The following is a 16,906-nucleotide window of genomic DNA, read 5'->3' on the forward strand; positions in this document are numbered from 1 at the left end:
TATTCAAAGGCCTTGTTCTTGTTCATATTGTGGCTTGCAGCCACATTTTGAACCCATTTTTTCAAGCGTGCTAAAGCCAAACAGCACAGTGGGCTGGCTGCACATGGCGCTGTAACAAGCCAGGCTGAAATACGTTGCTGGAAGGGATGTCTTGGAAATGTCGGCTAACGTTTGTGACCACGCCTGATCTCCCCTGGGGTTTCAGCGTTAACCACATCTCTAAATGTTTACCACCTCGGGTGGAACTTGTTTAACCCTGTGCAATGGGTAAAAACACTAAAGAACAAAGCGAGAAGAACTCGCAGTTGCAAGGAAAGCAAAAGCAGGTGGGGCAGATGAACGGAGCAGAACGCGGGACCTTTCCACCCGCGAGTGGAAGCTCCCTGCGGATACCAGCCATCGCCCGCCCTCGGCGTGGCGCCCTGCTGCTCGCTGGCTGCGTAGAAGTGTAGAGACCCCCAACACGCGCTGCGCGCCTCTGGGGCAGGCGGCGGAGTTTAGGGGAAATGCATAGAACTGAGAGGCTAGGAAGCATCGGGGTCGACGCGCGCGGCAGACCTCGAACTCCGGGAGAGGAGAGAGATCGGGGGCGCATGCTGGGCCAAGGCACCCAGGTCAGGGTGAACAGCGCCTGGCCGAGTTCCTGAAGCGGGATGGTGGGAGTGAAAGCCAGGAGAGGACAGTGGAGCCCAGGGCGGTGCGAGAAAAAGAAAGAGAGCCGCGGAGAGAGGCAGGTGCAATGAGGTCCCCATTGTGCGTGAGAACACAAGCTCAGCCTCCAATGGCAGGCGGCGACACGCACCCAGGCGCGGTTGGCAGAGTGCGGCGGAGCGCGCCCAGGAAGCCTGGTCCGCGCCGCCTCCGGGGAGCGGTCTCTGGGTCTCGGCGGAGCCTGCGGGGGCGTGGACTCGAGTCGGCGAGTTGGGAGGACCCGAGTCAGCAGCTACCCGGGCGGGGGCGAGGGCGAGGGCGAGTGCGCGTGCGCCGCTTGCGCGGGCGGGAGGCACGGGAGCGCGCGTGCGCGCAGCCCAGCAGCCTGGGCGGTGGGTCTTGCTTGTGACGAGCGGTGGCGCGCGGTCCTGATTGTGACAGCGGCGGCTGCTCCAGACACGGGCGGCGGCGTTGGCGGTGGCGGCAGCGACCCCGCGGCGGTCGCGGAGATGTGGCCCCTGGTGGTGGTGCTGCTGCTGAACTCAGCGTACTGCGGTGAGTGGTCCCTGGCCGCTGGCTCTGCGGCTCCCCGCCTCCGCGGCTCCCCCGCTGGCGTGTGGGCTGCGCCCAAGCTGGCCCCGGGGCGCCCTAGAGAGGCTGGCCGGGGCGCGCGATGCGCGTGCAGTGCAAGCCCTGGTGTGAACGTGGGAGGCCCCCGCGGGTAATCAGACATCCCCTTCCTTTCTTCCTTTCTGTCCCTCCTTTACTTCTTCCCCCTGGATGCAAGCGGGGCTCATCTCCTTCCCCCGTCTCCGCCTCCGGATGCGTACCCCGAGGAAGACTCCAAACCGTTCACCTTGCGCAGAAATTAACTGTAGAGAGAAAGGGCGCGATCGGAAGCGAGTGGGTGGCAGCTCTTAGGGTCCCCCCCTCCTCTTTCGCACCCCTCTTCCTCCTCAGTGCTTACACGCAGCTAGGATGAAGGAGGGAGCCTGGGAGGGCCTGGGCCTCCAGCGATGGAAGGGTGCATTTTGGCGAAGTCTGCGAGACGGGATTTCTCCTGTTTGTCCTCCCACATGAGCGTGGGAGTTAAGGGGGCATAAGGAACACAATTAAGTTTTATTTCCAACCTACCGTTTAATCTGAAGAATCTACTGGCCGCCCTTTTTTTTTCTTTTTTCCTTTTTCAGTTAAACCCTAGAAATAAGCTTCCTGGAAACTCGCTATCCACACGCCCCATCAACCACTTTTAATACAGTCCAAATGCACGTTCAAGTTTCCCCACTTTATTTGGGGAAAACGTTTTTAAAGTAATCCAGATTTTACTTGAAATATGAAACAATAACCTCTAGTCAAAACATTTGCAGCTGAGTGGGATTTGGTGTTTTTCCACGCCAAAGGCGTTTTGGCCCCCAAGCTTTTGGAACCCGTTTCGTCTTTTTAAAAACAGGTCCTTCCTAAGAACTGAGGAAGGAATAAGAATTTTCGTGACTCTATATTCCGTGCTTGTCACACTTCACATCAATAGAGCCTTTTGTGAACTTCCTGTTAAGATTCAGAATTTAGTTTGAGTAATAGGAGCAAGCAATTGTTGTATTTAATTCTAGAAGGCTAAGTTAATTAGATTTTAAACTGGTTATTAGTCTCACTGTGCTGTTCATAAAGGTTTATGACTTCAGCTATTTTCAAGATGCCTCGAAGACCCTGCTTAACCACTTTCCACAGGCTCTGAATATTCCAGGATGTTGGAGCTGTTAATAATCACTATCTTTATCAGCTAAAGGGTTAATATTAGACAACAAGGTAGTGTTTCCTGTCATTAATGGCTTATTGACATTACTGTTGTTATAGCTAAAATAATACTGCTTTCAGAAACCTGTTGTATGATCAGAAAGCATATTGAACCAGATTATAAATTTGTGATAAAATATCACTAATTCAGACTATAGGCATCAAAGCTAGTCTGAAGGATAAAAACTGTAAAAATGGGGTCCTATTTTCAAGTACATTAGAAAGAACTGCAAGAATGGTACTTTTGGGCATAGGAATTCTGTTAGGCCTCCTTTAGTAATAGTTAAGATCATGTATAACTAACACTTATTTACATGCAATATTAATGTAAAGTACATAACAGTAAAGTACATAATGTAAAGTACATAATTAATGCAAGTACATACAGAGTCATAGAATTCAGAATTTATGGTATTTTGTACTTAGTTAATAATAACCTTAAAAAACAAAACAAGCATTATGCATTTGAGTTCTGTTATGTGTTAAATATAAACCAGGAAATGATAGTATTTGTCATAAGCTATAATGGATTGTGTGTGTGTGTGTGTGTGTGTGTGTGTGTGTGTGTTGAAAAAGGACAATTTTAGTTTTGAAAGGATATGTATGAAGAGATGCTAACAGTCTCAGAACACAGGTATTTGGGAGACAGAATTAAGAATCTAGAATGAGTAAGAAAGTCCTTGGATTTGTAGGTTTATTTATACTTGAACATGTTTTGCTTTCAGTTTCATTTATAAATGACTGGTAATGGTGTTACGAGGTGGTGATAATTTTTCCTTGGTTCTTGACTTCTCCAGAAGAATTCAGTTGAGAGACGGAGTTTTGTGCAAATATAGGATAGTAAGAAGTTCATTAGTAACCGCAGATACACTCCAAGATGTGGAGCAGACCAATCCCAAAAGGGGGAAAGGCCTCTCCTTACATTGTATGAAAGCTTTTTTTCCTATGGGTAGAATTGCCTCCGCCTCTCCCTTCTCCTTATCTCTTTCTTTTCTGCTGAAGTGCCCAGTCCTCCCTTTCAGTTCTCAAGGTAGTTTCGGTCAATTTTATTTTTGTGATTTGTTTAAGAAGCTCGCTAAAATGGTCCTGATAGGCAGGATATATGTTCTGACAAACAGGATGTCTTCCTTCCTTCTCTGGTTTTAACAACACATCCCTTTGATTTAGGGGCATGTGTGAGCCTGGAATCCTGCTGGCTAGAAAGACATTTGTGTCTAATTATTTGAGAAGCTCACTAAAATGGTCCTGACAAGCAGGATGTATATTCTGATAAGTGGGATGTCTTCTTTCCTTCTCTGACTATAAACAACACATCCCTTTGATTTAGGGGTATGTGTGAGCCTGGAATCCTGCTAGGCCAGTGAGGCACTGGTGCCCTACGTGAGGGCAGTTACAAGGGGTCTTGACCCAAGTAGGTGCTGCAACAAGGGGCTTTCTAACCCCTGGCTAGGTCTCTCCTGCTTATTTCTATCTGTCTACCTACCCTATCAATGAGAGGCCATTTCCTGGTAGCCACTACAGTTTACCTTTGTAGTAAAATAAGTTATTTAAAATGCCCATTCCGTGTAATTACAGGCAAACTGCAACCCCCTATATTGGTTTACAAGATGCAGAAAGAATTACTATGCTCCTTTCCTTCACCCTGCCCCATATGTCCAATTATACTTTGTTTAAAAGCACATCAGCAATTTCAGTGGTACTCACAAATTGGTAAATAAAACCGTACTCAAATAATGAGAGTCTGTGAACTGTCTGCACTGGTTGGACTATTTTTCTTTGTTCAAAGTAAGTTTTTAAAGTCAAGGATACACATGATTAAAACACATTTTTATTGTCTAAGTCTAGCAGTAATTTGGCTTGCTTAAACAAAAATATTTTCTTTTCTCCTAAAGAATATATTACTTTTAAACACAAGTTGCCATTTTAAGGACGCAAATGCCTATTTAAAAGTACTTATTTATGGGGCTGCCCCAGTAGTCTAGAGGAAGTGTGTTAAAGCATTATACTAAATGCCTACCATTAGGACATTTGCTCATGCTGTCATACGCATTTTGGCAGATGTTTTATCTTTGCCACTGAGTTGTTAATGGCGATTTGAAAGGCCAGGTTCTAGATGAAATAGAGGTGGTTTTCCTGAAATTGATAAATATTCTAAATCCAAAATAATCACTCATATTATTTTTTGCATTCCTTAATGTTAATTCAAGTATTGCTAGTATAGGCATTGTTTTTAATACATTAATGTTATTTTTTATGACATAATTTTCATGAAACCATTTTACCTATCTTTTAGGTTTTTGCTGTCATAGCTTTTTATACAAGATCAAAATTTCTATGTTTTTATATCTTGTATCTCAGCCTAATATAATGGGTTGCTATAAAGCTACTTTGCCTTGTAGCAATGCAGATATTTCTTCTATGATAAAAGACCAAGAATAATAGTGTAGGATCAATTTTGCTAAACCCATTGATTGTAGTACTAAAGTAAAAAATAGAGAGCACCCAGGAAATACGATTGTGACATACTTAGGCTAAGACAACAGAACCTAGGTTCTCCTCCTTTGTGGTCATGTGGAGTTGAATTAGAAGCTGCACCCTCCTCTATTTCATTCCACATCTATGGAGCAGTGGTGGAAGACTCAGAATCTGGTCATCTCCAGGGTTTGAGAATAAGTGTGCGTATTTGAATACGTTACACTTATGGGATAAAAGTTAAGGCGGGGAATTTGCCCGAGTCTGTCAAAATTGCCTTTTCTGTTTCAAGCAAGTATGAGCCTGCTCTTGTGCACTTTGTAAGGCCCTCTTGGACATACAGACACATCTCAGACTCGATGCCTCTTAATAACATAAATGTCATTTATAGAGAGTAGGATTTTTTTTTTTTGTTTTATCCTTCAAGGGTATTAAATATATTTAAGTGCTTGATAAAGCCATCATTCTGGGTGTTGCTGACTTTCAACTGCCCTTCTCCTGGAATTCTAGGTCGACCGCTTCCATTCTCGTAAGGCCGCTTTTAAATCTAGTAGGGGATTACTGAGTCAGAACTAAACATTTTGTGGACATCCCCACTTCACCCCAGATCTTATTTGATTTCTATTGAGGAGAGATCTGACTCAGTCATCCTTTTGGACCTTAATTCTAATCTGATTCAGTTTGAGGTTCCAGTTTTCATACCAAGGTCAAGGTCTGAGGGCAAAACCTGGTAGGATTCATTTGTATCAGGTAGCTTTACTCTTGAGATTTGCTTTATGTACCTTAGTGATTGCTGGGGCTTCTTACCCCATTCCTGAACATCCATTCCAAGCAGATAATTCACTTTCTACTCTCCTGCAAAAAATAGTGATGTGTGGTATAGACAGACTCGCTCAACTTTCCTCCCACCACTGTTAAACTTACCTGTAATATCTTCATATCTTTCTCCTTTCTCACCCAGTTTCAGAAGTATAGCTCTTCGTTCACCTGTTTAAGTATACCTACCTGTCTACAGCTCTTTCATAGCCACCATCTTAGATATCTACCTAATCACCTTAATTCTTTAGTCTTGTATGTTCGATCTTTCCCTCTCCATTGGTTCCTTCACCTTAGCTTGCAAACATGTCCAGGTTTTACCCAATATTAAAAACACACAAGAAAAAACAAAAAACCTTGCCTTTGTCCCTGCCTCCTCAGTCCTTCCGTTGTTGTCTTCTCTTTGCTTTCTGACTTTGCCAAATTTATTGGAAGAATAATGGCCTCTTCTTTCTCCCCTCCCATTCACTTCCCAAATGCAATCTGACTTCTGATCCCATTAGTCTATTGACATGGCTGCAGATAAAGAAGCCAGTGATTTTCAATCTAGATGCTGTACGCATCCCACTTAACATCTATTTTGTCCATATTAAGACCCTTCCTTGGTGTTCTTTGTTGCCTCACCTACTGCTCTCACTTCTCACTTCCTTGGTTTGTTCTTTTCAATCTATTTGCTCCATAGATATTGATGTTCCCCCAATATTGTATTCTCTGGTACCTGCTCTGTTTGCTTTGGAAGGATTCTGGGCAATCTTGTTTATGCTCACGATTTCAATTACCAGCTATATTCTTGATAATTCCCAAGTCTTTGTAGCTCTGACCTTTCTCCTTAAATCTAGATCTGTATATCTTGGTATCTACTGGACGTCTCCATTTCATTATACCACAGGTACTTTAATACTCAGCCTGTTAAATATTAAAAGAATATTCCCCCATAATTCTCCTAAATCTCTTTTCTCTATAGTTAATCCATAATCTAACTAGTTACACATACTATTTTGGTTAACAACTAATTCTTCCCTCTTCTTCTCCCTTACCTCCCACATCTGACTTATGTTGATTTAATTTCTTGGCTTTTTACTGTAATTTTGGGCTTATCTCCAGTGGTCATTTACCTGGACTATTGAATGATCTCTTAATGGGCCTCCCATTTCTATCTCTCTTTCTGCCCTCAAGCCACCCTTCATATTACTATATTATTATTATTTTTTTTTAATTGGGGAATATTGGGTAACAATGTGTTTCTCCAGGGCCCATCTGCTCCAAGTCGTTGTCCTTCAATCTACTGTGTTTCCCTGAAAATAAGACCTAGGCGGACAATCAGCTCTAATGGGTCTTTTGTAGCAAAAATTAATATAAGACCCGGTCTTATTATAAAATAAGACCGGGTCTTATATTACAGTAAGATTTTACAATAAGACCGGGTCTTTACCTGGTTTTACAATAAGAACAGGTCTTTATAATATAATATACTGTAATGTAATATAATATAATAATATGATACTGGGTCTTATATTAACTTTTGCTCTAAAAGACGCATTAGAGCTGATTGTCCAGCTAGGTCTTATTTTCGGGGAAACATAGTAGTTGTGGAGGGCGCAGCTCAGCGCCAAGTCCAGTTGCCATTTTCAATCTTTAGTTGAAGGGAGCGCAGCCCACCATCCCATGAGGGAATTGAACCGGCAACCTTGTTGTTGGAAGCTCGTGCTCTAACCAGCTGAGCCATCTGCCGCCCCGCTATATTATTTTTTAATGTAAGTAAATCTGAGTGCTTTGCTATTGCTTATGTTATCAAATCCAAACACCTCAGAATGATGTTCAAGGAAGCCTTTACAATATTTCGTAGCCATCTTTTCCACTCCCTTTTTCTAGAGCTCATCTGAATCATCTTTTGCTGCTAGTTTTCACTTTCATTTCCCTGTACACGATACTACTCTGCCTAGAAAGCCCTTCCTTTTTCACAACATTTCTATCATCCTTAAACATCACCCTCTAGAAGGATCATTCTTAGATACATTCATGTAATTTTTAAGGAACTCTTCCATCCAACCTGCAACGGACTTAATTGAGATTTTCCATTAAAATATTTAGCTTCATGATTACATAATCAGGTGTATAGAAGTGAGGATCAGTGGAGGCTTCTCTTGATGTGTGGAAGAAGAGTGAATCCTCTCTGATAGGATTTTTAGGTATTCCTTTCTTGGGTTTCATACTTTAACTTTTTTACATTCATAAGGAACATACTGAGTCCTACTTGCTGGACCCTGGCTTAGATCCATAGGGTAACAAATGAAGACTTTGCTCTTGCTTTTCTACCTTTTGTGCCTAATGGAGAGATAAGTAAAGCAGTAATGACAAGATTCAGTAGTAAGTGCAGTGACAACATTTGAGCGATGGGAGCAATAAGGTGAGTGTGAATACTGTTGAGTAGTGGTAGGGAAGGGGAACAGGATTAACATCTTAACTTAAAGGAAGAGCCCAAGTTAGCCAACCAGAGCTGCCATTTATCAAGCATTGGCTTTGTATGTGAAAGACAATGCAATGGGAACTTCATGTTCATTATCTCATTAAATCGTAACGAAATACGAGGTATATACTATCACTGTTCATTCACATCTTATGGATGAGAAAGCTGAGGTACAGAGGTTAAATTACTTGCCTAAGGTATACCATGTTTCCCCGAAAATAAGACCTAGCCGGACAATCAGCTCTAATGTGTCTTTTGGAGCAAAAAGTAATGTAATGTAATGTAATGTAATGTAATGTAATGTAATGTAATGTAATGTAATATAACATAATATAATATAATACTGGGTCTTATATTAATTTTTGCTCCAAAAGATGCATTAGAGCTGATTGTCCAGCTAGGTCTTATTTTCGGGGAAACGGTACCACTAGGAAGGGCTAAGTCTTGAGCCAAGGTCTAACTCCAAGTATTCATGGTAATGCACTTAGAATTTAGCCTGAAAAGAGGGAATGGTGTTGTTAAAGTATATTAAGCAAAGGAATGTATGTTTGCATTTAGAACATTTATTTTGGGAAGTGTGGCAAATTAAGTTGTGGCTGGGATGGGGAAATATTGAGACGAGGCAGGGATCTAGTTAAATGGTAACAGTTCAAGGGAGAAATGATGAATGTCTAATTCATTCATACAACAGACATTGGATTTAGGAACTATAATATTAAATTAAATAAGTTGAGTCTACCCAAAATTCTCTATGCTAAAAAGAGGGAAGAATATCCAGCATGAATGATTCTTAGGTCCAGGTCTGGCTGACTGGTGGATGTGGATAATAGAATATTCTTTAGGGAGGTGATGATTTGGAGAAGGATAGAAAGAGGGTAAATAGGTTTTGGACCTGTTGACTTTGAAGTAATGATAGTACATCCAAGTGGAAATGCACAGCCCACAGTTGGCGTTCCAAAGTCTTAAGATAAGGAGAAAGGTGGGGCCTGGTTAAATAAAAAGTATGTAGGTAGTTAAAACCATGGCGTGTGGGAGAAAACTTGGGGGGGGGGTTATTGCTGAACATGAAGCCTTTAGGAATATATTAATATTAATTCTATTTATTGGGAGTGAAGGAATAGATTTCAGTAAAGAAAGGAAGCTGGGATGGATGGACAAAATGAGTAGGAAATTCAGAATCAAGAGCTATCATAGAGGCCAAGGGACAAGAGCAAACAAGGACCTACCCGTTGGCTCCAGAACTGTCGTGAAGTTAAGATAGAAAGGGAACCATGCACATTTGATTTTTCACAGAGGATTTTTGGTGACTTTGGCAAGAGCTGTTGTAGAGAAACATAGAGGTAGAGAGGTGGTGGCCAGATGGCAGAGATTGAAGAAGTGAACATGAGGTGAAGAAATGCTTTTGGATTATTATTTTAGGATGCTAGGGAAGAGACAGAGAAATATGATGGAGTTTTCTTTTCTTTTTTAGAAAGTTGGTGAATATTCAAGCAGTCTTTAAGTGTTAAAAAAAAAAAAATCTTATATAAATGGAATAGGGGAATGTGGGAGGCTGATAATGAACTAGGGAAAGTCCTTGTGAGGAGATTGATGGCTGTGGTGACAGAAAGGAAACTAGCTCTCAGGTGAAGGGATTCATTTCTGAAGAGGGGGAAGTGGGGAGGAAAGAGGTGTGGATAGTTAGGGTTGCAGGTAAATTTCTAGATGGGGAGTATTAGAAGCTTCTGGCTTCTGATCTGAAGGACTCAATTTGAATTAAATGAGAGAAGGCTCCTTTGGAGAGTATAGGATCAGCTCTTGCAAAGGAGAGTGATTGAAGAGCTGTTACAAAGGAGAGAAAACTTGCATGGAATGTGTTGAAAAGATTGAAGACCCTGATGGGTTGGGACTATGACAACTTTCTGTTGTTCTAGTATCAACACACATTTTCTTAGAAATCTGTAAGGCTGATTCCTCTCCTGCCCTTCCATAGCACTGTGTTCATACAGGAAGCATAGCACTTCTAATCACGTGTTATAAAAAGTAGAAATCATTTCCCCAAGTGAGAATTGTAAGCTTTGAAAAGATAATTCATACTTGTTTTTTCCTTCATTGTATCCCCACATCCTATCATGATGTTTCAGATCAAGTAATTCTCAACAAATGTTTGTTGCATTTTTTAAATTTCTGAGCTGGACTTGTGTGCTGTGACTACCATGTGCTGAGCTTTCTCAGCAGCTACATAGTGGTTGTTTTCAGGACTGTGCTATGAGGTGGTTAAGGTTGGTGATCTCTATTCACACAGGTTGTAAGGGCCAATGTTTTTGGCATTTGATGTAAAATAATTTTCCCATTTCATTTGTAATTTATTGGCAACCCTGGCATCACTGATGGTTATATTTATCTATTCCTATCTGATTTAGACTGCTACAGGCATATCTTGATTATTCAGAATTCCCTTATTTATATTAATTATCTATGTTCCTTTATATGCTTTCTATATTTCAAATCTTTTCTTCACTTTGCTGTTTCATCAGAAGGTAGTAGGCAAAAGAGAAAACCCAAATCAGATAATTGGACTACTTAATAGTTTTTAAATAAATGTTTATAGAAGTTGAACATTTAGTGGAGTGATTTTTTTTGGACTCAAATTTATTAATTATTAGTGTAAGGGTTATTCAAGTTATGGTTTATCCAGGTCAATTTCACTTTGAATTTTATTGATAGCATTTATTCTATTTAAACTGCTTCAGCTATAAGATTTTTTTCTTGCAACAATGCAGTGCGTTAGTGCTTTCCATATTCTTTAAAGAATTCATTCTTTAAGCATAAGTTATGAAATTGTAGAGTGTTTGCTGACCACTTCTTACTTACCTGGAGCTTTCTAAAAAAGTTCACTAGGGTAACTGAGCTCTTGACTCGTATCTCTTTTATTAAAGGATAATTTTTAGAAAGTACAATCTTGACTCAAATATAAAATGAACACGTGTCAAAGATTTTATTTCACGCATTAGTAAGTAAACCATCAAAATAGTAAGACCGTCTTGGTTTTTAAAGAAAATTGGAAGAACAGACACATTTATAGGCAGTCAGGAATGCTGAAATGAATTTGTGAATATATGCAAATTGGTCAATATCCTCAGGGCTATCAAATGTATTTTTTTGAAATCCTTTCTTCCACCAGGCAGAAATCAATTGCAGAACAAAGTTTATTTGTATCTCTATGGACATGAATCATTTGCATTACCATCATTTTTCTATAACTTACAAAATTGTAAAGTAGCCCTGTCAAACACAGCGAAAGGCACAGGCCCCTATAGAATCAGATATTCCCAAAAGAGCTGTCAGACACTGCCCAGCTCGCCATTGAAATGACAGCCAGTTATCCTTTTGTCTATTTCAAAATTGTTCACCACATTTTCTGACACTTCCCTTCCTTTCTAATTCCAACATCACAGCCACTTTCTTCTCTCCTTGTTGTACACTGTAGTCTCCCCCTCAATGCTTCTTTCTCACGGGAAGTAACTCAAAACCCCAAGGTTTTGAAGAATGCAAGTGGAAGTCCAGGTTTTCCCCGGGGCTTGCTGATATTGGGATGGCTAGAAATATAGAGAACTGGGACGAGGTGGCCTGTGGATGCCCACAAGCTTGGTTCAGACTGCAAATTCCCAGAAATATAACAATTTGCACTTGCCAGTCAGAGAAGGTCTAGATCATTGCATTAAAATACTGTGTTGCCTAGTTTTCAATAGTTTGCATAATTACAGCACAGTATTGTTTAGAGGGCACTTGCCCATATATTTTTCTCCTTTTATGCTCACTACAATTCTGTGAAGTGGCCCAGTGTTCATTTGGATCTTCTTACTTAGAGAGTAAACCAAGGCACAGAAAAGTTAATTGCTGAAGGTCACGTAGGCTCTGTACTCAGGCTTTCTGGTTATTGCCCAGCTCACATTCCGCTGTGCATCCTAACTTCACTTCAGTGGGCATTTATTCAATAATATGTTCCCAGAATAATAACATCCTATGCCCCTGATTTTTATTCCTAGTTTATATAGAAGGAAGAAATCTTTTTTTTTTTTAATTAAAGTTTATTGGGGTGACAATTGTTAGTAAAATTACATAGATTTCAAGTGTACAATTCTGTAATACATCACCTATAAATCCCATTGTGTGTTCACCACCCAGAGTCAGTTCTTCTTCCATCACCATATATTTGATCCCCCTTACCCTCATCTCCCACCCCCCCACCCCCTTACCCTCTGGTAACCACTAAGCTATTGTCTGTATGTATGAGTTTTTGTTTCTCATTTGTTTGTCTTGTTCTTTTGTTGTTTTTGGTTTATATACCACATATCAGTGAAATCACATGGTTCTCTGCTTTTTCTGTCTGACTTACATCGCTCAGAATTACTCTCTCAAGATCCATCCATGTTGTCACAAATGTTCGTATATCATCTTTTCTTCCCGCCGAATAGTATTCCATTGTGTATATATACCACAACTTCTTTATCCATTCATCCATCGAAGGACATTTTGGTTGTTTCCATGTCTTGGCTACCGTAAATAAAGCTGCAATGAACATTGGAGCACACGTGTCTTTATGTATAAATGTTTTCAGATTTTTTGGGTAGATACCCAGGAGAGGGATTGCTGGGTCATATGGTAATTCTGTTCATAATTTTTTGAGGAACCTCCACACTGCCTTCCATAACGGCTGCACCAGTCTGCATTCCCACCAATAGTGGGAAGAAATCTTAAGGATGAACTATTAGGTTGGTGCAAAAGTAATTGCAAAAACCGTCAGTACTTTTGCATGAACCTAATATTAAAGTTGATATTTATATTTGTTAGTGCTTTGTTTTTTGAGAGAAGAACCAACCAGCTACTTATATAAAAGTTGATAAATGGATGAAGAATATGGAAGACAACTACAGTTTCTCCACATTCTTGCACATTTTAGATGTAAAATAAGTGATTGCATTTACTTTCCCAATCCCTATGTTACAAGGCAACAACTGGTAGTTTATCCTATTAAGAAGAGTTGATAGAATAAACCCTGCTTATTATCAGCATCTGCTCATGGTTTCAACTTGTTTCTTAGCTTTATTTTAAGTGGTTTATGGTTTCTAGGAAGAAGGCATACCTGTACTATACATTTGGAAATTGTTGTTCTGTAGTTTCAATGAAATGGCGGGGTGAGAAAATGCCTTTCAATTGTATATAGCCCTTCATAATACTTGCATATAAAATATATGTTGCTGTCGATGTTTTACAGTGGGGAAATAGCCGTAGAGAATATTTTTTTCTCTTTAGCTTTCTAAGACTTTCCATCCTATTGGAAAGATGTGCTGTGAATCATCCGATTTCCTTTTTATATTCAAATATGGTACAGCCCACCACCTTTTTTGGAAATGCAACATAAAAATAGAGAAAAACTTTGTATTGGTTTAGCAAGTTCTGTTTGGAGGAAGTGTATAGAAGTTGAGACTGAATATACTATTTGGTTTGAATTTCTGTTCAGATATTATGGGAAATATTTGAACATGGTAAGGACAATAGTTTTCTACATACATTAGTAGGCAGTAATGATTACTTCAAAGTTTCCAAAGCCAGATACTATACCTGCATATTCCAATACAGGTTGCTGAATTTATTCCCAAGATATGTAGTAATGTATACTTGGTATTACTGAGAATGAATAAGGAAAAGTTACAGTATTGTCTACCAGCTGTACACCTTAATATTAAAAGAATTTGTTTCTTTTTCATCTTGCCCATCATCTCTCTTTAGCTGCACCGCTTGCTTAAATGAACAATTGAAACATTTGTCTTTTATCTTAAGGATTTTGTAAGTACCTAAGGTCTCATAGTATGTAATTCTATAATGAAATGAAACTTTTATTTTTCTTTTCCAGGTTCGGCTCAGCTCATATTGAATGTAACCAAATCTGTAGAATACACCAATTGCAATACAACTGTTCTACTCCCATGCATTGTTTTTAACATAGAGGCAACTGGCCTTGAAGAACTCTTTGTAAAGTGGAAAATTGGAGGAAAATACTTTTTTACCTATGATGGAGCTAAACGTGAGCCCAAACCCATCAGTAACTTTTCAAGTGCAAAAATCTTTCCAGATGATTTACTAAAAGGCAATGCCTCTTTGGAGATGGATAAGGAGCAGGCCGTTCCAGGAAACTACACCTGTGAAGTAACAGAATTAAGCAGAGAGGGCGATACCGTCGTAGAACTGAAATACCGTCTTGGTAAGATTTCTATAAAAACTTCCCTTTTATTTGTCCTGCAGCAAACTGATCCTGTTAGAAATGGGGCAAAATGGGACAAGGAACTCCTTTGAATCAAAAAGCAGGCTATTAATAATAAATGTTGATATAGTGTTTAGCAGCTTTAAGATAATGAGTTTTGTCTTGTTTCCTCTTATATATTTTTATAGTAAAACTTCTTAGCTGTTTGTTATTTGTGTGTTGTGTGGTTCCCAAACTTGTGGTGTGAGGTCTATTCTGTTGGGGTAAATGGTCCTGGGATCATCTACTCTGCCTTTCTGTTTGCTGCCATCAAAAGCACTTTCTTTGATGTGATTCATTTTTCCAGGCTCTTTCCAATTATGTAGTCTTTTTTTTTCCCCCTGCACTTTGATCAAGGGTTGACAAGTCCCAGCCATGCACTTCTGGGGAAAGAATAAATTAGAAGGAACATCAAGAGATTAGAAATCAGGTCATCATGGATGACTCCTTGAGGTTTCCTGTGTCTTGCCTTGCTATGGTGTTCTTCTCCTTGGCAAAGATGTGGGAGAACTAGGGATCTGAGTTAATTGATTTGAATTCAGCCTTGGTTATTGCACCATGATTCTGCCCTTTCTTCACAAACTTGGATTGGTGAGTTGTATAAAGCAGTAAATTATCTACAGTAGACAGTCTCTTTCGTTTCTTTTCCTTGCTATCCCAGCTGATTTCTTCAACCACATACAGGTGCATTTTGAAAGCTCTATTTAGAATCACTAGATATATTACTGATTTCAGGATAAGACCATCCCTTGAGAACCTCTGCTTTAGATGGGATCAGAACAGTTTCATTGTATCAACTATTTGCCTTCCATTCTTCTAGCATTTACTGTTACAAAATGTCCATTACCAGATTGGGAATGGGGTGTTTAGTTTTGATGGAATGTTTAGACGTTGTTTAGGGTTGGGAATCAGGAGGTCTGAGTTATATCCCCTGTTCTGCAACTTAAGTATTTGCCTGTATTGAACTTTAGAAGTTACTTCACTGAGTCAAGTTACCTTATCTCTAAAATGGGGATGAAAATAGATTCCTGCTTTTACATATTCTACAGTCTAATGAGCATCAAATGAGATCCCTTGTATGCAAGTCCTTTGTAAACCAAAGTGCTTTGCAAATGTTAGTTGTGTTCCTGGGACGTTTATTTTATGAAGTAAGAGTTGTTGAAGCTGGGGTGTTGTGAGAGGGGTGCTTGTGCAGTGAGGAGAGGGCCAGAGATGGCTTAGATCAGTCCAGCAGAATTGGGAAGGCTTTCTGCTCAGGAATCTGGCCTACATCATAACTTTTATTAATTTGATATTATATTGGGCTAGGAGTTTTGTTTTGTTTTGTTTTGTTTTGTTTTGTTTTGTTTAAGTACACCTTTCAGCAGGGGACATATGCACTGTGAGTGACTGGAATTAGATAATCTAAAATCGAGTTGAAATTTTTCTGAGGGAAAGAACAGTTTCATGGTAATGAAAACACAAGACATGGAGGGAGTGGTAATTTTAGAGTGTAGTGTATGTCATTGATAGGGAAATTGGTGAACTTGAGAGACTTGAGAGTCCAGAGGATGGAATGAAGACAGATGGGAAAGGACTACCAATATCTGAGATGAAGACAAAATTTATAATTTTATGTGTGATTGTTTTTCCTTGTTTTCAAAGTACCCTATCAAAATATGAGCTATGCTTACTCTTTGGGCGATTAAAATGAGGTGGGCTTGTTTTGTTGCAGAGAATGTAGAAAATTCTACCAGAGGTCTCAGACATTTGGCTTTGCACCCATTTTTATTTTTTGAAATAATTAGAGTCACAGGAAATTGCAAAGATAGAATACAGAAGTGCTGTGTACTCTTTGCCCAGCTTTCCCAAATGGTTATATTTTATATAACTGTAGTTAAATCTCAAAACCAGCAAGTTCACAATAGTACCATGTATATATATTTCTTTGTCATTTTATCACGCGTGTATTTATGTAGCTACCATCACAATAAGGCTATAGACCTATTCCATTAACACAAATACCTCCCTCATGCAACCCCTTTATAGTCAGTCACTTTCCTGCTATCCCTAACCTGACAAGCACAATTTGTTTTCATATCTATACTTTTGTCATTTCAACAATGTTATATAAATGGAGTCGTATGTACAGCATGTAACCTTTTGAGATTGGCTTTTTTTCCCCTCAACACAATGCCCTTGAGATCTATCCATGTTGCAGTATGTATCAATAGTTCGTCTCTCTCTCTCTCCCTCTCTCCCTCTCTCCCTCTCTCTCTCTTTCTCTCTCTCTCTCTCTCTCTCTCTGTCTCTCTCTGTCTCTCTCTGTCTCTCTCTGTAGTATTTATTCCATGGTATGGGTATATCATAGCTTGTTTAACCATCCACATCCTATAGAGCATTTTGGTTGTTTCCAGTTGTTTTTGGCTATTACAAGTGAAGCTGCT

The 16,906-nt window shown here is 39.8% G+C and overlaps 1 protein-coding gene across 7 annotated transcripts in view; it reads left to right on the top strand.

The window, feature by feature from the left end:
* Positions 1–774: 774 nt before the first annotated feature.
* CD47 (CD47 molecule) overlaps positions 775–16,906 on the top strand; it is a 56,417-nt gene continuing 40,285 nt past the window's right edge. For 4 of the 7 annotated variants that reach the window (XM_074332281.2, XM_019742929.3, XM_088794505.1 and 1 more), the window contains exons 1-2: positions 1,025–1,206; positions 14,094–14,441. In XM_074332281.2, the coding sequence (XP_074188382.1) occupies positions 1,161–1,206; positions 14,094–14,441 (394 nt within the window). In that variant the 5' untranslated portion in view covers positions 1,025–1,160. Of the gene's footprint in view, positions 1,207–14,093; positions 14,442–16,906 lie in introns of all 7 variants that reach the window. The other 3 variants (XM_019742930.3, XM_019742932.3, XM_019742931.3) reach the window with 3 other exon arrangements.

Source organism: Rhinolophus sinicus, chromosome 17 (assembly GCF_057876585.1).
Source record: "Rhinolophus sinicus isolate RSI-liver-muscle chromosome 17, RSI-T2T, whole genome shotgun sequence".
Lineage (NCBI taxonomy): Eukaryota > Metazoa > Chordata > Mammalia > Chiroptera > Rhinolophidae > Rhinolophus > Rhinolophus sinicus.